This window comes from Salarias fasciatus, chromosome 20 (genome assembly GCF_902148845.1).
Source record: "Salarias fasciatus chromosome 20, fSalaFa1.1, whole genome shotgun sequence".
Lineage (NCBI taxonomy): Eukaryota > Metazoa > Chordata > Actinopteri > Blenniiformes > Blenniidae > Salarias > Salarias fasciatus.
This window is the reverse complement of record NC_043764.1, coordinates 31,593,236-31,617,928: the sequence shown is the minus strand read 5'-3', so window position 1 is coordinate 31,617,928 and position 24,693 is coordinate 31,593,236. Positions and strand designations below refer to the sequence as shown.

The 24,693-nt window shown below is 56.0% G+C and overlaps 3 protein-coding genes across 3 annotated transcripts in view; all 3 read left to right on the top strand.

The window, feature by feature from the left end:
• Nucleotides 1-24,693, top strand: part of pard6b (par-6 partitioning defective 6 homolog beta (C. elegans)) — a 41,989-nt gene that overhangs the window by 15,629 nt on the left and 1,667 nt on the right. The window lies entirely within an intron of this gene.
• On the top strand, nt 621-17,400 carry arfgef2 (ADP-ribosylation factor guanine nucleotide-exchange factor 2 (brefeldin A-inhibited)). Its single transcript, XM_030117876.1, has 39 exons — nt 621-974; nt 3,793-3,823; nt 4,912-5,035; nt 5,888-6,034; nt 6,864-7,043; nt 7,124-7,370; nt 7,450-7,617; nt 7,912-8,015; nt 8,103-8,236; nt 8,681-8,915; nt 9,066-9,165; nt 9,322-9,461; nt 9,543-9,651; nt 9,725-9,914; nt 10,017-10,128; nt 10,213-10,418; nt 10,498-10,582; nt 10,658-10,829; nt 10,964-11,115; nt 11,211-11,339; nt 11,419-11,577; nt 11,675-11,822; nt 11,938-12,034; nt 12,103-12,143; nt 12,224-12,393; nt 12,459-12,610; nt 12,687-12,859; nt 12,987-13,147; nt 13,225-13,355; nt 13,848-13,977; nt 14,074-14,209; nt 14,291-14,429; nt 14,505-14,562; nt 14,642-14,750; nt 14,833-14,972; nt 15,140-15,311; nt 15,394-15,532; nt 15,694-15,811; nt 16,794-17,400. The coding sequence occupies exons 1-39, from the start codon at nt 788-790 to the stop codon at nt 16,956-16,958; spliced, it is 5,490 nt and encodes a 1,829-aa protein (XP_029973736.1). The 5' UTR covers nt 621-787; the 3' UTR covers nt 16,959-17,400.
• Nucleotides 18,600-24,693, top strand: part of bcl2l1 (BCL2 like 1) — a 24,612-nt gene continuing 18,518 nt past the window's right edge. The window contains exons 1-2 of the mRNA XM_030117880.1: nt 18,600-18,774; nt 22,939-23,749. Of these exons, the coding sequence (XP_029973740.1) occupies nt 23,135-23,749 (615 nt within the window). The 5' untranslated portion in view covers nt 18,600-18,774; nt 22,939-23,134. The remainder of the gene's footprint in view (nt 18,775-22,938; nt 23,750-24,693) is intronic.

Genomic DNA, 24,693 nt, shown 5'->3' with positions numbered 1-24,693 from the left:
CACGGGTGGCTGTTATTGTGTGTGTGTGTGTGTGTGGGTGTGTGTGAGGACAGTGGTAACCTGGAAGTTACTGAAGTGGACTTTGAAACGGGAGCTCGCCGGTTTGAATCCGAACTGCTGACGTGTTGCTACTGTGGGTCCCTGAGCATGACCTTTGACCCCCATCAGTGCCTCCACCTCCACATTATGTGATGTGGTGAGATAAGGGAATTAATACGGTGTTTATTGTTTAAAGTTTATTAGATTTTTTTTAAAAAAAATTTTTAATGATTTATTTCACTTCACTTGGTTATGTGTGGAGGTCTGGTGTTGCTCTGTGACCTCTGACCTCTAGGAGCCTATGAGCCTGTCCAGGTGTGTCGCACGGACCGAGTCTAGAGCTCGTGGTGTTTTGGCGCCGCCTGCTGGCCACGTCAGTTTCTTGTTTTCAACAGGGAGCGCTTGTTTCAGCACAGCGGCGGTCCCGGCGGCTGCCATCGACCGAACAGTCGAAGCTCCTCGGCGGATATTTCTCACCAAAGCTCCGTTGTGTTTTATCCGCCGAGCGGAGAGGCGACCTGCCCCTCCCGGAGAGGCGACCTGCCCCCCCGGGGCAGTTGTCAAAGCCCAGACAGCTGAGCATCACGTGACGTGACGTGGAGGCAGCATGGCGGCGCTGAGCTGAGGCAGCAGCTCTCCGGACTGACACCCTGTAGCCTGGCTTTCGTTAGCGTTCACCCGCCCCTCTCGCAGGACCGGGCCGGGCATGTCGGCCTGAGGGAGACGGGAGCGGTACCGACCCCGAGAGATGCACCAGCAGCCCCCGCATCCTGCAGCAGCAGCAGCGGCGGCGGCGGCGGCGCAGCAGTTCAAGGCGGAGAGCAGCAAAACCAAGAGCATGTTTCTGTCCAGGGCGCTGGAGAAAATCCTGGCGGATAAGGAGGTGAAGAGGAGCCAGCACAGCCAGCTGCGGAAGGCCTGCCAGGTGGCGCTCGGTAAGCGGCGTTTGCTCCCCCGCCGGTCCGTGTTCCGGTCGCGCTGCCCGGGTCGCTCGGCCGGCTGCGGCCGGTCGCTCCAGACAGGCGGAGGTTAGCCTGCTAGCTTAGCAGCACGGTGGCCTTCGCCGTCCGCCTATCCGTGTCCGCCAACGAGCGGCTGTTTCACCGCGTTGACGTCCCTCCCACCCCGGTCACATCCCCGCGGTGTCCCCGCTGGGTGGCTCGCTGCCCGCCGGCACCGTCACGGTCTCTGCCGGGGAAACGAGCCGGAGGTAGCGGGAGTTAGCTCACCGAGGCTAGCTGAGCTAGCTAAACAAACCAATGGCTGAGAGGTACGTATCACTGGAACGCTCGCAGCTCCAGCCTGACTCAGTCCTCTCTCCATCACTCTGGACTCCCAGCTTTAACATAACGAACCTCAGAGGAGGCAGAGCGTCGCGTCCCGACACGAACCTGGGATTTTACCGAGGATTGAACCATAAATGTTTTCACACTGTCGGTTCCAAACGATGCTTTCGATCAATTGAGATCAACTTGCAGAGAGAGAGCATTACTCAGGGAACCGACTCACTCACACACAGTGTGTTTTTTTTCAAAGTTAATGTGGTTTATTGCAGTATTAAACTAAAGTTGACATTATATATTTCTGTCCATGTGTCCATATTTTAATTTCCCAAACAGGAGACGACTTCTGCTGACTTCTGCTCGGTTTGCTCACAGATGCCTGATAAATCCAGAGTAATCAAAGGATGAGGATTACAAAACATCATGTCCATAACCGCAGAGACCACAGGTTACTCAACCTGAAGTCATCTCTCTTCCTCATGGAGTCAAACCAGCCTCAGCATCTCTGGGATGAAACACTGCTTCTTTCCACATGAGTAGAATCAAACTGTGAGCAGATTTCCTTTCAGAGACTGAAACAATCCACCGCTCTTGTGGTGACATCTGCAGAGAACACCTCTGCATCCGGTTGAAGCTGCGTCCTTGAAGTGAGAGAGCACTGTTATTAGGAAGAATCGGTCACATGCATACAGCGGACCGGATTCATTTGTAACACAATGCGGCCCCTGAACTAAAACCCTGATCCAGACCGTTTAAAGTGGTTTCTCACTTTTTTTTCTCCAAACAATCTCAAGTGAAGATTTTTTTTTAATTGCATCTCTGTGTTTTGTGTTGTTCATAGTGAACAAACAGCACAGCAGTTGGTCAGTAACCTCCAGTGTTCTTATCTGTCACACAGCTTTAGAGAGAACAGCAGTTCATAGGACGATCAATTTTATTTATTGGGAAAAAAATAAAGCTCAAAAAATGCTGTTTTTGTTGTAAAGGTTGCTCTGGTCTGAGGACCCACGGTAGTCATAAAACAAGGACAGACAGACACACAGGCCATGTAACACCAGGATACTGTGACGTCTGGTTTTCCACACAGGTAGTGTTACACCTCTTTGTTTTATCAGTGTGTGTGTGACTCCTCCTCCCTGTCATGTGTTAGCAGTGATGGTGTGTCATATCCTGTCCAGACCTGGTTGTGTTGCCGCTTCATAACAGTTCGCAGCTGTTCATTACCCGGCTGTAAAGCGGCGGGCCGGGCTGCAGCGATCGGCTTCACGGCGACTCCAGCGTTTCAACATGAGGGCGTTTCTGTTGTGAAAGCAAAGTGATTCATCAGGATTAGCTGTGTGTGATCAGGTGTCAGCGGCTCAGTGGAAAGACGCGGTGCTGTGTCTTCAGGTGGACTGAAGGGCAGCGGCTCCAGTGATCAGCGGGGAGAAACTCAGTCCTCAGTCTGCTCTTTGCTCTCAAATGCTCTGCAATAATACGACAGTCAGACTTCAGGCCAGATCTTTCTCTCCTTCTGTTGTGATCGAAACATTTTAGGGAAATAGAGTGGTTCTCTTGATATTTTCATCATATCTCACAGATTGCAGGTTAGATTTACTAACACTGTCTTTACCTGCCGCCTCTTTTCTTTGGTTTTCTTTGTCATTTAAATTGCTCATAAAGTGTTTCATGTGTCTTTTATTGTCTTCACGGTGCGTTGTCCTGACAGATTAGACTCGCTCCCCGCTACAGTCTGGACTCACAGGAGCCGACTGGACGGGAACGTCCGTCTTTTTCTCGACCTCCAGCTGCCACAGACTGAAAACACCCGATGGTGTCGTTCTGGCGCCGGCCGCCGTCGATCCATATCTGATTCCGGTCCTCTGCTCGGGCCCGGTGAAGAGACGGTTTGTGTTCCTACGAGGCGGATCGGGCCGAGCCAGACTCTGAGTTCCAGGAGCCTTCGCTGTGGGGACACACACCACCTCATTATTCATGCCCTCTTTATCTGCGGGAGCGGCCAAACTAATCATGTTACGGTGCAAACTGCAGCAGCAGATCTGAGCCTCGTCCTCTGCCCACGTCTCACCAGTCACGGTTTGCCGGCTGAACTGGGGTTAAATCGCTGCTTCCTGAAGGATTCCTCCTCTGAAGAGAGGAGACGAGCCACAGCAGCGACACTTCTGATGAACACATGTTAAAATACCAGTGCTCTTTCTCCCGCCGCCGGTTTCCTCAGTGTTCTGGACGGCGGGGAGAAACGGCATCTGTCATGAAGGAGAACATGTTCTGCTTTAAACGCTGCTGCTCCAGAACCTTCTGTCAGGACCCGGTTCTCTCCAGCACCAGAACCGTTTCCCTTCGCCTCCTCTTGTCTCGACGCTCATTTTAGTTTTATCTTGGAGAGTTTTTAAAGTTTGATGCTGATCTTGTGACCTGAGGAGGTGGAAGGGCTGAAGTCCACTAACTCTCTGCTGTCTTCTTCTCACAGATGAAATCAAGGAAGAACTTGAGAAGCAGAAGTAAGTGCTTTGTTTTCTGGACGTTTCTTAAATACTTCACCTGCTCTGTTTTTGGTTAGTTTCTGCGTTTGTGATTAAAAGAATCTCTTTGATGCATCTTTTGCTCACTTGAGGTGTTTTTCCTGAACGCCGGTCTGTATTTTCACGTTAGTATTGATTAGTTTCCTGTGAAAACCCAGCCGGAGCGTGAGTCTTGACAGTGAGAGGAAGTGTTTTCACTGAGCCTCCTCCGGGCGAGCGGTCCGGTTCTTCCACCACACACACACTGCAGGGGAATCCTGTGTTTTCTGGATTCTTGCGGTGCAGAGTGGCAGGTTGAGAAGACGTTGGAGGGAATTCTGTCAGGGCTGAAGCAGTTCCACTGCTTCGGGTGTTTCAGCTGAAGTTTTGTGTGAATCTTCCTCTCAGTGATACAGCTTCACCGGGCCTGCACACAACCTGCTGAGGCTGGCTGAAGGGTTAATTTTGAAGGAGCGCCTCAGCTTTTATTTTGTTATTCTAAGCTTCTCACAGTTAATTCAGATTTTGATTTATTCCAGCAGTGCCTGGGTCTTACTGTTTATCAGATAGGATCAATACGTCCGCTCACTGAGTGTCTCCGTTACACTCTGTAACAGTTGATGTTAACCGTGTAGATTTGGGTTTAGTCTTTCATCATATTAGTTATTTTAAAAGCTGTCATTTTTCCTGGTTTGAATTAAATAGAAGAGTAAATTAATCTTGCTCTGTGACGGACTGTGTGCCTCGTTGAACGCAGTTCTGAGTAGATGGAGTGTGCACGGCGTCTGCTGGACGGTGCTGCGGTCGTAGGGATCAGAATCATTTCTCCAGCATTTCATAACCTCCAGACAGAACACACACAGGAGAGCGGCAGCTTATTAAAGCACACGGCGTTCAGACTGTAATACGGTATTTTGATCAGAAGAGAGACGGACTGCAGCTCCACTCCCAAAGTCTCTTTTTATTCTTCTCAACAGAAGAATAAGGAGATAAACTCAGAGCATTCATTTTGAGTTTTGCTTCTGTGATCATGTGGGAATGGACCCCCCCCCCCGCTCTAATGACTCCTGCCCCCCCCCCCCCTGCAGAGATGGCACCGTGGTCCCACCCAGAGCCAACTACATCGAGGCTGACAAATACGTGCTGCCCTTCGAGCTGGCCTGCCAGTCCAAGTCCCCCCGGATCGTCAGCACCTCCCTGGACTGTCTGCAGGTTCATACACACACACACACACACACACACACACACACACACTGGGAGACGGGGGCGGATCACATCCTGCCACACTCGTTCAACACGTCTGACATGCAAACGGCTCCACATTCCTCTGCGGCCTCAGCTGGATTTACGTTGAACACACTCATGTGTGTCGGAGTGTGTGTGGCTGGAGTCTTCCTCTGTCTTTGTCCTCTGTCCGTCCCTCCAGGAAGTTGAGATGTTGCAATCGCGACAGTTGATGTGAATTCAGCCGAGCTCTGTCAAGCTGTGCTGATTGGACAGCATTTGGAGTGGCAGTGGCGTTCAGAGCGTTTGGTGGGATTTAGATGAATTGTCGGCATCGCAGCTTCCTGGAAGGACTGATTCTGGCGGAAACGACCCACAGCGCCACCCGGTGGCCTGGCATGCTGCTTACATCGTTTTCAGTGTTCCTGCTGTCGCCGTGGAAACGGAATACCGTTCCCTCTCACCTGGAAACGGTTCCTGAAGCCGACCAGGTTAACGTCTTGGTCTGAGTGTTTAGAGAAGTGAAGTCAGCGGCGTGTCGCGTTAACAGTCACAACGTTAGAGGTGTGAACGGCGCTGGATGGCGTCCGTGATCCTTGCATGTCGTTACGTCCAACCAGACGGAGCCTTGCCGCACTCTGTGTTTTAATGAATCAGATTTCACTTCTTGGTTTGGAGTTATTAAATCTAAGCAGTGGCGTGAAGCAGGCCTGACGTGTCTGTGTGTGTGTGTGTGTGTGTGTGTGTGTGTGTGTGTGTGTGTGTGTGTGTGTGTGTGTGCGTGTGTGTGTGTCTGTGTGTGTGTCTGTGTGCCCGCCCGCCCGCCCGCCCGCTCCACAGAAGCTCATCGCGTACGGACACATCACGGGGAACGCCCCGGACAGCCGCAGCCCCGGCAAGCGGCTGATCGACCGCCTGGTGGAGACCATCTGCAACTGCTTCCAGGGTCCGCAGACAGACGAGGGCGTCCAGCTGCAGATCATCAAGGTACCGCCGCCGTCCTGCGTGGACGGAGCGTCCGGCTGTAGCTTCCACTCATCGGTGTCGGGAGCGTCGCGCTGTAGCTGCGTCTGAAGGAGCTTCCTCTTTAAGGCCTCAGTATACTCCCCCGTCGCCGCGACGGCGTTCCTACGACGTCTACGCTGTAGCCCTACAACGGGCTACGTCGGGGCTTGACGTGCGCCTCCCGAAAATCGTGACTTCGCGTCGAGGCGACACGTGGTGACGTGAACGTCGAGGGCTGTGATTGGTCCGCTTTCGCATTGTTTATAAAAAAAGTAGAACTCACCAGGAATGCTTTTCTGATCTGAACACTTCAGGAGAAATTTAGATCCAAAATTGAGCGGCGCACATCCCTGTACTGTTAGCAGTGTTAGCACTGTTAGCAGACGGGGCTATGTGTATAGCCGCTCCTAAAACGGCCTTAATCGTCCAAAAGCTCATTAGTTTCACCAATATTTCATCACGGTCTGCTCAGCCTCTCCTCCACCACAGCCCAGGGTCCAGATATGTCATATATGCAGATATATGTTCGGGTTCCCTTGACGCAGAAACAAGATATGTTCAGTGGCGGCGTACGGTTGCCGGCGTACGGTTGCCGGCGTAGGAACGACACCGCGGCGACAGGGAAGCATACTGAGGCTGACATCCGGGTCTGCACACAGTGTTGACTCAGGCTTTACGGGGCGGATTAGCCGCCTTTGAAGGAGATCCTGATCTCACACGGTCCGCTCGGGGCCGGGAGGAAGTCGGGCGGTGACTCGGCAGGCCTGCGGCGGAGATAAGCCTCCACTTCCCCCTCTCTGCTCGCCTCCAGGCGCTGCTGACGACCGTGACGTCGCCGCACATCGAGATCCACGAGGGCACGGTGCTCCTCACCGTCAGGACCTGCTACAACATCTACCTGGCCAGCCGCAACCTCATCAACCAGACCACCGCCAAGGCCACGCTCACCCAGATGCTCAACGTCATCTTCACGCGCATGGAGAACCAGGCGGTGGGTTCAGAGCGGTCTCCTCTGAAGCATCGGTGTGTACAGGCCAGGCCCTCGTTAGCTGTGCTGCTCGCTGTTTCCAGGCTCTGGAGGCCCAGGAGCAGGAGAAGGAGCGCCTGCGACTCCCCCAGCAGAACTCCCCGGTGCCCGGGACCCGCCGGTCCGACCGCTCGCCCACCCCGGAGCCCCAGAGCTCCCCGTCCCCCGCGGCCAGCACCAGCAGCTCCACGCCGCCCCCGCCCCCGGCCCCCGGCCCCGAGCTGAACGGGGAGCCCGAGGGGAGCGAGGCCGAGGCCAACGGGGCCGCGGAGCAGGTCACCCCGTCCAGAGGTGAGGCAGAAACCCCAAAACCCGGCGCGGGTCGGCCTCGATCGGCCTCCTCCGCTCAGCCGTCCCGCTCTGCTTCCAGATTCAGTGTTTGAGGAGGAAGGTGCAGCGCCCCCCGCCCAGGCGGAGGGTGCAGCGCCCCCCGCCCAGGAGGAAGGTGCAGCGCCCCCCGCCCAAGGGGGAGGAACCCCAGACAGCAGCGCAGATCCTGCAGAGCCAGCCGGAGGAGAGCAGACGCAGAGCGCCTCAGGTAGCCGCTGCTCAGAGGCTTTGTGTGCGTTCTCCGCCAAGTGTTTTATTCCTTTAAACATTTACCTGAAGGCTGAACTCGGCCGACAGGCAGCAGAACGTGTTCCTGTCTGGAGCGGGGATTAGCCGTGTTGACGGGTTTCAGCTCCAGTCACTGTGTTTGAATCCAGAGTCTGGACTGGATGTAAACACTGCGCTCCCGGAACAGGGAGCCTCATCTGCTCCGAGCCGCCTGAAAGCACCTTCTGCCTTCCTGTCCTCGCGGTTTAAAGAGTGTGTTTGTCCTGTTCTGCAGGCGGCGAGCAGCAGGAGGTGGCCCCGCCCACGGTGCGGACGGAGGCGCAGCAGATGAACGGCATCATGGAGGACCGCTCCTCCGTCTCCTCCACAGACATGCTGGTGAGTGCGCCCTGCAGCCCGGCCGACAGCGTCCCCGGGCGGCGCGACCTTTACCCTGACCTGTGTGTGTGTGTTTGTGTGTGTCAGGACACCGAGGCGCTGCAGGGCCCGCACACCGCCGCTCGCTTCTCACACATCCTGCAGAAAGACGCCTTCCTGGTGTTCCGCTCGCTCTGCAAACTGTCCATGAAGCCTCTGGCGGACGGACCTCCGGACCCCAAGTGAGTCTCTTGTCTCCACCTCCCTCTCTCTGCCTCGGGCCGGTCTGGACCCAGTCCTGGATCTGCAGCGGACGACAGACCAGAGAAAACCCATCAAGTAACTTTTAGAAGAGTTCAGAAGGAAGTGACGGGTGTGTTTGATCGTTAATTGGTATAGAAATGGATGTCAACCCCTGAAAAGCCTTCCGTCCTCACTCCTTTGTTCTGGGTTTTGTCCTTCAGTCCCTCTGCAGTCAGGGACAGACCCATCCTGAGCGTCAGTCTGTCTTTTTGGACGGTGGCGTCCTGCTGGTCTCTGCTTTCTGTAACCTGATCTGTCAGTAAGATGATTCCAGGGAGACGCTCTGCAGAGCGGCGTTGCATAACGGTCCGGGTTGCTGTTGACGTCTGAATGCGCCGCTCTGTGTTTTCCCTGACCATCCCGTCCTGTCCCGTCCTCCGCAGGTCTCACGAGCTGCGCTCGAAAATCGTGTCCCTGCAGCTGCTGCTGTCCGTGCTGCAGGGCGCCGGCCCCGTGTTTCGCACCCACGAGATGTTCGTCAACGCCATCAAGCAGTACCTGTGCGTGGCGCTGTCCAAGAACGGCGTGTCCTCGGTGCCCGAGGTCTTCGAGCTGTCGCTGGCCATCTTCCTCACCCTGCTGTCCCACTTCAAGGTCCACCTGAAGATGCAGATCGAGGTAGAGAGACACCTCCAGCAAGGCGCCCTGCAGTTTCTCATAGTGTGGCCCCCTTGTCGTGCACGTGGCCCCTGAGCGTGCACGTGGCCCCCACTCAGCTGGCATCCACAGCAGATTGACTGAAAGGCTTCTGTCCTGCTTCTTCTTCAGGTGTTTTTCCGGGAAATCTTCCTCACCATCCTGGAGACGTCGACCAGCTCCTTCGAGCACAAGTGGATGGTGATCCAGACTCTGACCCGCATCTGTGCAGGTACCTTCAGAACCGGCCCGCCGCTAGGGGGCAGTGTTGTGCGCTAACGTTTCCTCCAGAGGAGGAGTCAGTGAGGCGGAAGCCGGTGTGTTCCGAGCGGATTGCGAGCCACTCGGCCGTCTCCTGATGGCCTGCGGGGTTTTTTCCTCCTCGCAGACGCCCAGTGCGTGGTCGACATCTACGTCAACTACGACTGCGACCTGAACGCCGCCAACATCTTTGAGCGTCTGGTGAACGACCTGTCGAAGATCGCCCAGGGCCGCAGCGGTCAGGAGCTGGGCATGACTCCGCTGCAGGTCGGTGGCGCCCGAGGTGCTCATCTGTCTGCCGCACGCCGCCACCTGACTGAACCTGTCCCCGTGTGCCCCCCCCCCCAGGAGCTCAGTCTGCGGAAGAAGGGCCTGGAGTGTCTGGTGTCCATCCTGAAGTGCATGGTGGAGTGGAGCAAGGACATGTACGTCAACCCCAACCTGCAGGCCAACCTGGGTGAGTGGACGGGACGAACCGGGGCGCCTGGCAGGAGAGCGTCATGGAGACAGGGGTGTGTGCGTGCGTGCAGGTCAGGAGCATCCGTCTGACAGCGAGGGGGGAGAGCTGAAGCTCCCCGAGCCGCCGACGGGCCGCCGGGACAGCGTCAGCTCGCTGGACTCCACCGTGTCGTCCAGCGTGGCGCCGTCCCAGGCCGACCACCCCGAGCAGTACGAGGTCATCAAGCAGCAGAAGGACATCATCGAGCACGGCATCGAGCTGTGAGCCCCCCCTCCTCCCCCGCGGTGCCGCCCCCCCCAGAGGGATCTCTGCTGCTCCTGCACGCTGTGCCGTATTGACCCGTCTCCGTCTGCGTCCCACAGCTTCAACAAGAAGCCCAAACGTGGCATCCAGTACCTGCAAGACCAGGGCATGCTGGGCGCCGGCGCCGAGGACATCGCTCAGTTCCTGCACCAGGAGGACCGGCTGGACACGGTGAGCGTCCCCTGCCGCCGCCGCCGCCGCCCTGGGGCCACAGCCTGCGCTCATAACGCCTCCTCCTGGGGTCTCGGTCCACAGACCCAGGTGGGCGAGTTCCTGGGCGAGAACATCAAGTTCAACAAAGAGGTGATGTACAGCTACGTGGACCAGCTGGACTTCTGCGGGCGGGACTTCGTCTCGGCGCTGCGGGCCTTCCTGGAGGGCTTCAGGCTGCCCGGCGAGGCCCAGAAGATCGACCGGCTCATGGAGAAGTTCGCCGCTCGATACCTGGAGTGCAACCAGGGGTGAGACGCCGGCAGGAGGACTCGGGTCGGGCTGCGGGCCGACGCCGCTGTTGACCCTCAACCTTCCTTCCTGCTGCAGACAGACGCTGTTCGCCAGCGCAGACACCGCCTACGTGCTGGCCTACTCCATCATCATGCTCACCACCGACCTGCACAGTCCTCAGGTCAGCCCGCCGTGCTGCCGCCGCCGCTCGCCGTCCTCGCCGGGACGCCCCTGAACAGCTCGCCTCTCTGTACAGGTGAAGAACAAAATGACGAAGGAGCAGTACATCAAGATGAACCGCGGCATCAACGACAGCAAGGACCTGCCGGAGGAGTACCTGTCCTCCATCTACGACGAGATCGCCGGCAAGAAGATCGCCATGAAGGAGAGCAGAGAGTTCTCCATCACGCCCAAGTCCACCAAGCAGAGTGAGTGTGTCGCCCGGCCCGGCCGCGGCTCAAGGCGAGCGGCGGCGGCGCCTGTCACTCAGGGGTGTCTGTGTGTGTGTGTCTGTTTGTCTGTGTGTCTGTGTGTCTGTGTGTGTGTGTCTGTGCGCGCTCAGGTGTGGCCAGTGAGAAGCAGCGGCGCCTCCTCTACAACATGGAGATGGAGCAGATGGCCAAGACGGCCAAGGCCCTGATGGAGGCCGTCAGCCACGCCCAGGCCCCCTTCTTCAGCGCCACCCACCTGGAGCACGTCCGGCCCATGTTCAAGGTGCCGCCGCCGCCCAGCGGAGCCGCCTCCCGTCCGGTCTGCCGTCTGGCTCACGTTTCCCTTCTCTCCTTCCTGCTTGGCGTTGCGGCGTCCAGCTGGCGTGGACGCCGCTGCTGGCCGCCTTCAGCGTGGGGCTGCAGGACTGCGACGACCCCGAGGTGGCCTCGCTGTGCCTGGAGGGCATCCGCTGCGCCATCAGGATCGCCTGCATCTTCAGCATGCAGGTGTGTGCGGTTCAACTCTTCGCCCTAGATTCCCGGTGTCAACGCGCGAGCGCTCACCCTCCGCCCGGCGTGTCCGCAGCTGGAGCGGGACGCCTACGTCCAGGCGCTGGCCCGGTTCACCCTGCTGACCGCCAGCTCCAGCATCACGGAGATGAAGCAGAAGAACATCGACACCATCAAGACCCTGATCACCGTGGCTCACACCGACGGGAACTACCTGGGCAACTCCTGGCACGAGGTGAGGACCGGGAGCCGCCGGCCCGGTCGCTGAGCACCGGAGCTTCAGCCGTGTGTGTGTGTGTGTGTGTGTGTGTGTGTGTGTGTGTGTGCTGCAGATCCTGAGGTGCATCAGTCAGCTGGAGCTGGCCCAGCTCATCGGGACCGGGGTGAAGACCCGTTACATCTCAGGAGTGGTCCGGGACCGGGAGGCCGGCATCAAGGGCTTACCGTCCGGCACGGAGGAGTTCATGCCCCTGGGGCTCGGTGGGTTCAGTCCTGAGGCTCAAACAGCTGACCCCCTCCCCCTCTAATGCCCCCCCCCTGCCTTCATCCATCCTGATGTGAGGGGTGTGTGTGTGTGTGTGTGTGTGTGCTGCAGGGAACCTGGTGGGGAGTCAGGACAAGCGGCAGATGGCTCACATCCAGGAGTCGGTGGGGGAGACCAGCTCTCAGAGCGTGGTGGTCGCTGTGGACAGGTGGGCGGAGCCCCGAGGTCAAACACACTCTCAGGTCAAACACTCTCTCTAACCACATGTTCTTCCAGGATCTTCACTGGCTCCACCAGACTCGACGGGAACGCCATCGGTAAGGGTGCTTTCCTGAGTGTGCGTGTGTGTGTGTGTGTGTGTGTGCGCGCTCACTGAGAACTGTGTGTTGGTGTGCAGTGGACTTTGTGCGCTGGCTGTGCGCCGTGTCCATGGACGAGCTGGCGTCCGCCCACCAGCCGCGGATGTTCAGCCTGCAGAAGATCGTGGAGATCTCCTACTACAACATGAACCGCATCCGGCTGCAGTGGTCCCGCATCTGGCAGGTCATCGGAGACCACTTCAACAAGGTGAGGCCCGACGGCACGCCGGCGGCTCGGAGGGCAGGCAGAATGACAGCCGGGCTCCTCCGCAGGTGGGCTGCAACCCCAACGAGGACGTGGCCATCTTCGCCGTGGACTCGCTCCGGCAGCTCTCCATGAAGTTCCTGGAGAAGGGAGAGCTGGCCAACTTCCGCTTCCAGAAGGACTTCCTCAGGCCCTTTGAGCACATCATGAAGAAGAACAGGTACAGCGACAGTGTACTGCAGCGTGCGTCGCGTTCAGACAGACGGCTGACCTTAGCCCCGCCTTCGCCCCTCCAGGTCGCCCACCATCAGAGACATGGTGATCAGGTGTGTGGCTCAGATGGTCAACTCCCAGGCGGCCAACATCCGCTCCGGCTGGAAGAACATCTTCTCCGTGTTCCACCAGGCCGCCTCCGACCACGACGAGACCATCGTGGAGCTGGCCTTCCAGACCACCGGCCACATCGTGTGTGAGTGGGGGGGGTGTTCGGTGGTCACCGCCGCTCCCAGAGGTCACCGCCGCTCCCAGAGGTCAAACTGCTGGGTTTTGACAGTTGTTTGAGTCGATCCCTCTCCCCTCCCCCTCCTCCTCCTCAGTGAACACCTTCCAGCGCCACTTCGCGGCCGCCATCGATTCCTTCCAGGACGCGGTGAAGTGTCTGTCGGAGTTCGTGTGCAACGCGGCGTTCCCCGACACCAGCATGGAGGCCATCCGGCTCATCCGGCACTGCGCCAAATACGTGTCCGAGCGGCCGCAGGTAGGAGCCCCGCCCCCATCGGTGAGCGGAAGTGTTTTGACCGAGCGGTGACCTTTGACCCCCGCCGCCGCGTCCAGGCCCTGAGGGAGTACACCAGCGACGACATGAACGTGGCCCCCGGCGACCGGGTCTGGGTGCGCGGCTGGTTCCCCATCCTGTTCGAGCTGTCCTGCATCATCAACCGCTGCAAGCTGGACGTCCGCACCAGGTCTCTCACACACACACACACACACACACCCACACACACACACACACACACACACACACACCACACACACACACACACACACACACACACACACACACACACTGACATGTTTGTACAGCTATATGTTGTGAGGGTATTCATAGACATAATGCATTTCCTAGCCCCTTACCCTCACCCTAACCATCAAAACTGAATGCCTAACCCTAACCCATACCCTAAACCTGACCTAAACCTAATTGTAACCCTAAACCAAAAATCAAATCTTAACCCTCAAAAAGGCCAAAAAAGGTGTGTCAAATAGTGAGGACCGGCAAAAATGTCCTCACTTTCCAACAATTGTCCTCACTTGTAAGGTTAAAAACCCAATTTTCCTCACAAAAGGTCCTCACAACATATAGCTGTACAGGTACACACACACACACACACACACACAGGGTTGTTTTCGTGTGGCGGTGGCGTGCGGCGCCTCATGGCTCCTGCTGCTCCCCCCAGAGGCCTGACGGTCATGTTTGAGATCATGAAGAGTTACGGCCACACCTTCGAGAAGCACTGGTGGCACGACCTGTTCCGGATCGTCTTCCGGATCTTCGACAACATGAAGCTGCCCGAGCAGCAGACCGAGGTCAGAGCTGCGCCCGGCCCCCGTCCCGCCTCCACCCTCTCGGTGACCGGAACAGCCGCTAACAGCAGGTGACCTGTGCTTCTCCCCCCGCCGCAGAAGACGGAGTGGATGACCACCACCTGTAACCACGCCCTGTACGCCATCTGCGACGTCTTCACGCAGTTCTACGAGCCGCTCAGCGAAATCCTGCTGGCAGACATCTTCACACAGCTGCAGTGGTGTGTCCGGCAAGGTGTGTGTGGAGGACTCCGTGAGGCTCCAGCTCCCGTTCAGTTTGACCGAGTGTCTCTCTCTCTCTCTCTCTCTCTCTCAGACAACGAGCAGCTGGCTCGCTCGGGGACCAACTGCCTGGAGAACCTGGTGATCCTGAACGGGGAGAAGTTCAGCGCGGACGTGTGGAACATCACCTGCTCCTGCATGCTGGAGATCTTCCAGAACACCAGCCCCCACGCGTGAGTCCCCCGCCGTCCCGAGCCGTCCGGGGCCCGGGTCAGGACCGCCCACTGACGGCCCCTCCTGTGTTTCAGCTTGCTGACGTGGCACCCGGCCGGGCAGGACGAGGACGCCGGAGACGGGAAACATCTGGTAAGAAGCAGAGAGAGAGTCCTGAGCTGCGGGGGCGGGGCGAGAGCAGAATGCCTGACGCTGCTGAAACTCCCCGCAGGACGCAGACCTGGACAGCCAGTCCCAGAGCAGCTACGACCGCGCCCTGTCCGAGAGGGGACACAGCCAGATGTCCAGCGACGACACCTGGAAGGGCAGGCCCAACACCCGTGAGTGCTCCCAGCATGCCGCGCTGCCGGCGGGCGGCGGCGGCGGCTGCGGCGGCTCTCAGCGGCGCTCTGTCTCCCTCAGGCCTCTCGGACCAGAAGCTGTTCGCCGGTTTGCTCATTAAGTGCGTGGTGCAGCTGGAGCTCATTCAGACCATCGACAACATCGTTTTCTACCCGGCGACCAGCAAGAAGGAGGACGCCGAAAACATGGCCGCCGCTCAGGTGGGAGAGCTGAAGCACGAGAACGCTACACGCCTGAATCCTTTTCTTAGATGAGTGTTTCCTGGTGCGTTCAGTCAGATGAACGGGAGAAACGTCCCCGGTGGACGGAAGTGTCCCCGACGGTGAGTTTAGGAGCACAAACAGTAACTGGAGTGTCCCTGTGTCAGCGTGACGCCCTGGAGGAGGCGGAGGGCGGCGAGCCGGGCCCGGACCAGGGGATGTACCGCCACATGACCTCCGCCCACCTCTTCAAGCTGCTGGACTGTCTGCTGGAGTCGCACTGCTTCGCCAAGGACTTCAACTCCAACAACGAGCAGAGGACGGCGCTGTGGAGGGCGGGTGAGCGCGCCGAGCGCCCGGCCAGCTCACCACCGTCACACCGAGCTGTGTCTCACAGTGTGCGTGTGTGTGTGCTGCTCAGGGTTCAAAGGGAAGTCCAAACCCAACCTGCTGAAGCAGGAGACCAGCAGCCTGGCCTGCAGCCTCAGGATCCTCTTCAGGATGTACTCCGACGCTCAGCTGCAGGACTCCTGGCCCGACATCCAGACCCGCCTGCTGCTGTGAGTCCGTCCGCTCGGCTCCATCCCAGCCCTGCAGCAGACCCTGGGCTCACACTGTGTCCCTGTGTGTCCCTGTGTGTCCCTGTGTGTCCCTGTGTGTGTCCCTGTGTGTCCCTGTGTGTCCCTGTGTGTCCCTGTGTGTGTCCCTGTGTGTGTTCCAGGGTGTGCAGTGAAGCTCTGGCCTACTTCATCAGTCTGACCTCAGAGAGTCACAGAGAAGCCTGGAACAGTCTGCTAATGCTGCTGCTCACCAGGACGCTGAGACTGCCCGACCACAAGGTACACACGCACACACACACACACACGCACACACACACACACACACTCATACTCTGTCTCACTGTGACTCAGACTGAGTCAGTGTGCAGATAAAAACTAAAATGAAGCAATACAGCGAAAACAGGTGAAACTGCTTTTCACCACAAACTTGTATTGTCCCGTGCGGTGGTCCTGTCCTGACGTGTCCCTCTGTATTGTCCCGTGCGGTGGCTTGTCCTGACGTGTCCCTGTATTGTCCCGTGCGGTGGTCCTGTCCTGACGTGTCCCTCTGTATTGTCCCGTGCGGTGTCCTGTCCTGATGTGTCCCTGTATTGTCCTGTGCGGTGGTCTGTCCTGACGTGTCCCTCTGTATTGTCCTGTGCGGTGGTCTGTCCTGATGTGTCCCTGTATTGTCCCGTGCGGTGGTCTGTCCTGATGTGTCCCTGTATTGTCCCGTGCGGTGGCCTGTCCTGACGTGTCCCTCTGTATTGTCCCGTGCGGTGGTCCTGTCCTGACGTGTCCCTCTGTATTGTCCCGTGCGGTGTCCTGTCCTGATGTGTCCCTGTATTGTCCTGTGCGGTGGTCTGTCCTGACGTGTCCCTCTGTATTGTCCTGTGCGGTGGTCTGTCCTGATGTGTCCCTGTATTGTCCCGTGCGGTGGTCTGTCCTGATGTGTCCCTGTATTGTCCCGTGCGGTGTCCTGTCCTGATGTGTCCCTGTATTGTCCTGTGCGGTGGTCTGTCCTGACGTGTCCCTCTGTATTGTCCTGTGCGGTGGCTTGTCCTGATGTGTCCCTGTATTGTCCTGTGCGGTGGTCTGTCCTGACGTGTCCCTCTGTATTGTCCTGTGCGGTGGTCCTGTTCTGACGTGTCCCTCTGTATTGTCCCGTGCGGTGGTCTGTCCTGATGTGTCCCTGTATTGTCCCGTGCAGTGGCCTGTCCTGACGTGTCCCTCTGTATTGTCCCGTGCGGTGGCTTGTCCTGACATGTCCCTGTCTCTGCAGTTCCAGCCCCACGCCTCCTGTTACTACCCCCACCTGTGTGAGATGATGCAGTTCGACCTGATCCCCGAGCTGCGGGCCGTCCTGCGCCGCTTCTTCCTGCGCATCGGCTCCGTCTTCCACATCGCCGGTCTGGAGGGGACGCCCGCCCGGACCCTCTCGTCCTAGGGAGGCGGAGATCGCCTTGCCCCCGCCTCGGCGATGGACAGCACTGTGACGGCGCCCCCTGCTGGCCCGTGGGTCTCCGGACCAGACGGAACTGTAAACTGTTAATTTATTGTGTTTGTTTCCCTCCTTCCTCCCGGTTGTGTCTGTCCCTGAAGGACAGTGGGACGTGAGCCGCCGGAGCTCCGGAGCTGTCGGCGTCCTGGCCGTCCCCTCCGTCCAGCTCCTCCCGCTGCAGTATTTCTCCCGTTAAAGACGCTTTTTTAGACTCACCGGCCCCGAGCTTTCTGTCAGGCCCTCTCTCCAACACTAACCAACCCGCCCGGCGCCCGTAATTTGACCCCAGCCTCCAGAGCATACGCCTGAGAAGAAGAGGAGCCGAGTCCCTTCAGCCACATTCATCAGGACCCCCCGAGACTGAAACCCTGTCGTCATGCTTGGTTTACAGCGATCAGCTATCACACACACACACACACACACACACACACACACACACACACACTCACACTCACACTCACACTCACACTCTGCACACCGGTCTGTATTAAAACCCATACTGCTGTGTGGTCCGGACAGGAAGGCGTCCTCAGCCCCCCTCTTTGATTCCATGCCTTTTTTTTAAAAAAACGAAGGATGTATGTAATTATTTAAAGTGCATTTAAATATATTTTGAGAAGCATTCCTTCCTTTGCAACTTTGGATGTCTACTTTTCTTCCCTAATTCAGGGAATATAAATAAATATATAAATATATATAAATATATATATACAGTAAATAAAAAATGCAGACTTGTAAAGTTTTCAATGTAAGATACATAGAAATGAAAGTGCTCTACGGTTCTATACATAATATTGTGATGTAATCTTCCAAGCATTTGGTGAAGTAATCAATAAACCTGAACTCTGATCGCTGATAAAGTCAACGCATTCAAGAGAGTTGCATTATGGGTGACTGGGGAAAAAAGCACGGTGTTACTTTGATAGAATCTAACGTTACTTGCTTATTTCTTGCTTGTGTCTGTTAAAGATTAGTTTCAACTTTTTGAATAGATGCGCATAACTGCCTGCTTATGTTTTTGTATTTTCCACACAGTATTAAAATGTCCACTAGGGGGAGCGGCAGTATTAAAATGTCCACTAGGGGGACCAGCATTATAAGTGTCCACAAGGGGGAGCCGCAGTATATACTTGTCCACTGGGGGGCGCTGCAGCTCAAGGGGGTATTTGGTATGATTCGTGCTGCTGTCGGGGTAACAAAGGTTGCCATGGAGACCTCTCACCTCTTTTGTTGTCACGGTGCTAGCTAACGTTAGCATGAGCAGCTAAGGTGAGCTTTTCCAACATTTCTCCTGCATGAACCGTGAAGTCCGGTCCTCCTGCCCCCAGCGCCTCCTTTAATGCCCCCAGCCGCCGCCTCTCGTGCCGCCTGTGGAAGTCTAACTGCGGGTAAATCCACTCCAAAACCCGCTTCCGGTTAGCCGCGGCTAGCCTAACGGCAGCCCAACCGGAACTGCTGTTGGCAGCGGGCAGGAGCCGCGGACACTCGCTCTCTCTCGGCTTCCTGTCTACTGCGAGCCCGGGGGTGAAGCGGCCTCCTGCGGAGCTCAGCCGGGCTGGGCCGGGGCTTTACGGCGCCGGGGGAGGAGCGGAAAGGGCAGCGTCGCTCGGTGGGCGGTTCTGCGGGAGGGAGCCAGTGGCTGGGCCGGGACGAGCTGTGTCGGCGTTAGCCACACGGAGGCTAGCGATGCCGGGAAGGAGCGCTCCTGCCGGGGTTTGGATCTCGAGTCGCCAGACATGATATGACGGAGACCGCCCGACAAGTAAGAGAACCGACGGGGGGTGTATTTCGTGCGGGTTGCCGGGCTGTGCGGGTCGCGGCTGCGGAGAGGAAGCTGAGCCGGGGGGCTGGGCTGTGCTCTCTGGAGGAAAAGCCTCGGCGGATCGTGTTGCTTCCCGGTTGCTCGGGATTCGAGCGCTGTTGATTTTAGTCGGTTTCCGTGCCGGTGTATTCCGGCCGTCTGAGCGGGGCTGCGCTGCGGGGGACTGCAGCCTCTCGCGGGGACCGTGAACGTGACAGCCGGGGACAGCCATCTTCAGCGAGGCGGCCGCAGTCACGCAGCCGAAGCGGAGACTCCCTTCTCCGGCTGCTCGACAGTGCCGCCCCGCCGCTGTGCTGCGGGTCATCCCCGGTGCTCGTGGAGGCCCGGGGCTCGGGTAGTGCCCGCCCGGGGTTTCTTTATTACCCGGGGTAATTAAACGTCTCAGTGACAGCAGAATGGAATGTGATGCGTTCACGGACTGCTCCGGAAGGGGGAATTTCTGATGGCAGCTAAATATGATAAATATTTAAAAGGCACGAAATATGTGAATTTTCTGTCCCACAGCATGAGAGGTTTGTTAAATTTGATGTAAATAAAATTCAGTATTTCAATTTGGGCCTCTGAAGTGACACAGTGGAGTCAAGTCGTGTTGGTGGCGCTGATCTCCTTTATGATCGATACCAAGTGAAGCAGTTGCTGTTATCACTGATACCGATACAATACCGACAGTTTGTGTAAAGGGAACTCATCAAACTATTTCAATAGTTTTTTTTATTATGAATTTCACTTAATAGAAATAACAGCTGTGTGGTTTCTTGTTCTTTGTTCTTTTTGTTTTTAGCATTCATTATAAAATATTCAAAGTTCTAGAGAAATAATTTTCAGATATTTCAATAAAACACATGGATCTCAATTTTTGGAAATAGTGAGCCCTGAAACACTTTTAAGTAACTTCACTGGAAGCTGATAGGTTTATCTTTAAAGGTGTTTGTGTATGAAGTTGCACTGAAGATTGGGACAAAAGCAGCTTGTCAACATTCTCTTTTTAAATAATACCCGAGTAATGTTGGAATTATGTGACAATATAGCAATGCTTCTCTAAACATAGGAAGTCTAATGTTAATACAGCTAATGGAGTCATTGGCTGAGAAAAACATTGCTGTCATTTCTAGGTCTAAAATTCTTACTTTCCTACATTTTTGTTCTTTTTGACTTTTGTTATTGGATATAAAAATCTGAGACCGCAGTCTGAACTGTCTTATGATCCTGCTGGTTGTTTTGTGTTTAATATGGAAAAACATCAAATCGACTTCATTGCTTCGTAAAATGTGGCAGATTTATGGATGAATTCAGTCTGAAACACGTGTAGAACAGTGCCACAGTCCAAAAATATAAACACCATGTTTTTATGGATTGTTTTCTCCCTAAAGACATAAACTTCTGATCCGTTAACAACACTGATAAGCATGCTCATGTTTTCCATTCTGGCTTGTGTTTGACCCTCATGAGGAATTTACTGAAAGACCACACTGCTGTATCTGAGGATATTTACAGTCCTGTGAGGTCAGATTTATGTCTCTGTGAGGTTAACACAAGATAAAACACGAGCAGCTCAAAAATCACACATATCTCAGTGCCCTGCTTAAAAAGTGTCTACATTTGACAAGCCAATCTCTGATCTCAAATTTCCCACAGTAGGATGTAGATTTTGCAGGAAAGCACCAGAACCGAAGTTTTTTTTTCAGTTTTATATTTTCAAAATGAGCTGGCGATCAGACCAGGAGGATGTGAAAAAAACATTTCAGGGAAATAAAAGATTTGCTTTCAGGAATTAGCTAATTGTAAAGCTTTGAAGCAGCTTCTGGCCACTGAAATGACTCGAAGGCATTTTCTCATCATAACACCGGTGTGCTGCGACCCCCCCCCCCCCCCCCCCCCCCCCCCCCCCCGACGGACGGACGGACGGACGGACGCCGTGTTACGTAAGAGAAAGGGGCGGGGCGTGCAGGCGGAGGGGGCGGGGCGCGCGGACACTTTCTCCCAAAGCGTGGCTTCTTCTCGTCTTTTCTTCTCCTCCTTCGTCACACTCCTGTCCTGACAGCGCTGCTCTACCAACACGGGGGGTGTGTGTGTGTGTGTGAGAGAGAGACGGCTTGAAACACACACACGAACCCGAGAGAAAGGCGCGTGGTCCCGCAGCTGGTGAGACGCTTTTCTTCATGTTTACATCTGGCACGTGTTCTCTGTCTGTCTCACACACACTCACACACACACACACACACACAGACACAGGAAAAGACGCTTGTTTATAATGACGCGCGCGCGTGTGTGTGTGTGTGTTTGTGTTTACTCCTCCATCCTGAGCCACGTGCTGGACTCCATGTGCTTCCTGTAAACACTGCTGCCTCTCTGTCTTTATTCCCTCGAGCCGTCGGACTGTGTGTGTGTGTGTGTGTGTGTGTGTGTGTGTGTGTGTGTGTGTGTGTGTGTGTGTGTGTGTGTGTGCGCGCGTGCGTGCGCGTGCGCGAGCCTGGAGGAGATTGCTGTTCTCCCTTTGTGCTGCCACTGATCAGTTATGTAACGTCCTGCCAGAGGGAGCTGTGTTCAGCGGGGTGGGGGGGCTGGCGGGTACAGGGGGGCTCTGTGTGACCATGTGGAGGTCCTGATGCTCTCCTCTTCTTCTTCTGCTCGTGGCGTGTGGCTGGCGGGCTGCTCTTTTGTTTCAGGGCTGTAGATGAGAGGAGAGAGGGAGGAGCGTTCAGGTGGATGAGCATGCTGGGAATCACGTCGAACGGCGTTAATACGCAGAATTAAAGTCATTTCTTAGTAAATGTCATGGCTGCACCTGCTGCGCATATGACGGGGGTGTCAAACATGTGGCTCTCGGGCCACGACGGGCATGTCAGAGGGTCAACTCGGAGGGAACGTCCAGAAACTGAAGCTACAGGGTGATGGTGCTGATGTCTCAGCACCAAACTCACACTTCCGTTTATCTCTCCACATGTGTGCTGCTGTGATTGAAAGGGTCAGAGTTCAGTCCGTCTTCACGTCTTCCACCTGCTGTTGACGCAGCAGCGCCTCACAACAATAAACCCTGTTTCAAAGGCGGAAATCCCCCAGAATCCATAAGCTGCGGCCACGTCGTCGGGTTTTCTGTAGAAATGAGTCATTTGCATATTTCCTCTTCTTCAGAGTCAGAAGGTTCATGTTTGGCAGCGTGCTGTAAATACCTGCCTCCCCGCTCGCCGCCGCTCGCCGCCGCGCTCCTGAGAGCTTTTCTGGAAACGGTCCAGAGGAGAAGAGTCTGACCTGATCTGAGGAGAGCAGCCGCAGGATCAATAATCAGAATGCCGCCGTTAAACACTCATGTTTTCCCTGACCGTCTCAGACCAGTCCACCAGCTCATCTCTCTCCAATCTGAAGGGTTACAGTTCTAAATAAATGACATTTAGAAACAAATTAGTTAAATAAAATAAATTTAAAAAAAAATGCAGAAAATTAAATCAGAATTTGACTTTTTGAGATTGTAGTTTCTATTAAACCAGTCTTTCTGTCTGGCAGAAGCGTTACTGTTGTTCTGATTCTGAATTCTGTTTTTACTTTAATGATGATATGAATTCATCATTCATGGATCATTATTGATTGACTGACGGGTCCCGGACCTCAGGTTGAACACCGCCGCTGTGGAAAGAAGACAGCGTGTGTGTGATGGTGTAATGAGTGTGTGTGGCGTTAAAAACAGTCTGCTGCAGAGACTCAAGGGCAGAGCAAACAGGGCGTCCTTAAAGCCCGGGCTGGAGGTCGCAGGTCAGCGATCAGGAGCTGCCGAGTGTCTGCTGGACCTGCGAGCAGCGTGGCACCTTCACACACACACACACACACACACACACACACACACACACACCGCTCTCCCTTTGTCTGGATCTCCACCACACTAACTCACCGTCTCATTAATATCACTGCCATCTGCTCCATATGTAACAGTCCAATTAGAGCGGCGCCCTTTGACCCTACCTGTCCACATTTAATTTGAAAGTCCACAGACACCCCCCCCCCCCCCTACACGCACACACGCACACACACACACACACACACACACACACACACACGCAGTCAGGGCGGTGGATGTCCAGACTTTGACCTTTCATTGTTGTCTCTCTCCAGGGCCGCAGCTGATTGGTCAGCCTCGTGTAGGTTTGGTTTTCGGCCCCCCCTTCCTCCAGAGGTGTCCTGTGGATGTCAGCTGACCATGGTGGTCTGAGCCGAGGAGCAGCGGGGACGACGCCACACACAGCGGGTGTTTACTCCAGGCCAGGCGCCGGCGGGGAGTTGGACTGGAGGACGCTGACCGAGAGACGCCATGTCTGAGAACCGGGAGCTGGTCGTTTTCTACATCACCTACAAACTGTCCCAGAGGAACTACCCTCTCAACCACATAGTGCTCAATGAGCCTCCCAGCAGGACTGACGGGGGGGACGGCGGGGACGCCGGGGACGCCGGGTCGGGCCCCGACCAGCGGACGGAGACGCACGCCAACGGGACTTTTACCAGCAGGAGCAGCGGGAGCCCGCCGCCGTCCCCGCTGCGGCAGCTGGGCGCTGGCGGCGGGGGCGGGGCTGGCGGCGGGGGCGGGGCTGGCGGCGGGGGCGGGGCCGGCCTGGACGCGGTGAAGGAGGCCCTGCGGGACACGGCCAACGAGTTCGAGCTGCGCTACTCCATGGCCTTCAGCGACCTGCACAGCCAGCTGCACATCACGCCCGCCACCGCCTACCAGAGCTTCGAGAACGTGATGGACGAGGTGTTCCGGGACGGCGTCAACTGGGGGCGCATCGTGGGCCTGTTCGCCTTCGGCGGCGCGCTGTGCGTGGAGTGCGTGGAGAAGGAGATGAGCCCCCTGGTGGGGAGGATCGTGGAGTGGATGACGGTCTACCTGGACAACCACATCCAGCCCTGGATCCAGAGCCAAGGGGGATGGGTGAGTCAAACTCACACACACACACACACACACACACACACACACACACACACACACACACACACACACACACACACACACACACACAGTGCTATTGTCATCTGGCTGTGTGTTGGTTGAGCTCCGATATATTGATTGATTGGCTCCTGGTGTTGAATCAGAGCGCCTGTGTGTCTTTGATTGGTTCAGCTGTGATTGATCAGTGGCCGTCCTCCGTCCTCCGTCCTCGTCTCACAGGGGATGGAGTCCAGGGAGTCCAGGGAGTCCAGGTCTCCGTCTCTCTGGATTGCTCTTATCGGTCCTCTTGTCTCGTCCCTCTGCTGCTGCTTCTCTCAGATTAAAGGCAGAGTTTTCCTGCTCTGCCGACTGGCTTTTCTTGTTGTTCTCCTTTGATTCCAGCTGTTTGAAGGCGGGGGTGGGGGTGGTGGTGGTGGGGGGGGGGGGGGTGTTTACAGTCTCCCCAGTCCTCTAGAACATGGGGTCAAAGGTCGGTCATGTGAAGACTGCTGTCCGGGTGGCTGCTACTTTCTGTAAATGGATTTATTGTGTGGACACGTAGGGAGCAGAGGTCAGTACAGCTGACCTCTGGGGGGGGGGGGGGGGGGCAATCCCAGCTTCAAGTGAGTGAAGGCAGGGCCAGCTGGTCTCAGAGCTGGTCTCTGATCACAGGGTCCAGCTGGAGCTATTGATCAGCTACAGGATGCGTTTGGTGTACATCAGAGGTCTGATTATAAATACTGCGATATAAATACATTATTCCATCATATACTCCCTGTCAGAAAAAACTTTTTGATAAAAGAAACATCCTCTAACCCTCTAAGCTGTCTGAAAAACAACCCAAAAATGGTGCAAAATCTTGAAAACCCAGAAACTGTGTTAAAATACCAGTCCTGTAACGCAGCAGATGGGTTAGTCTGAATAGAAAACCCCAAACCTTTAGCTCA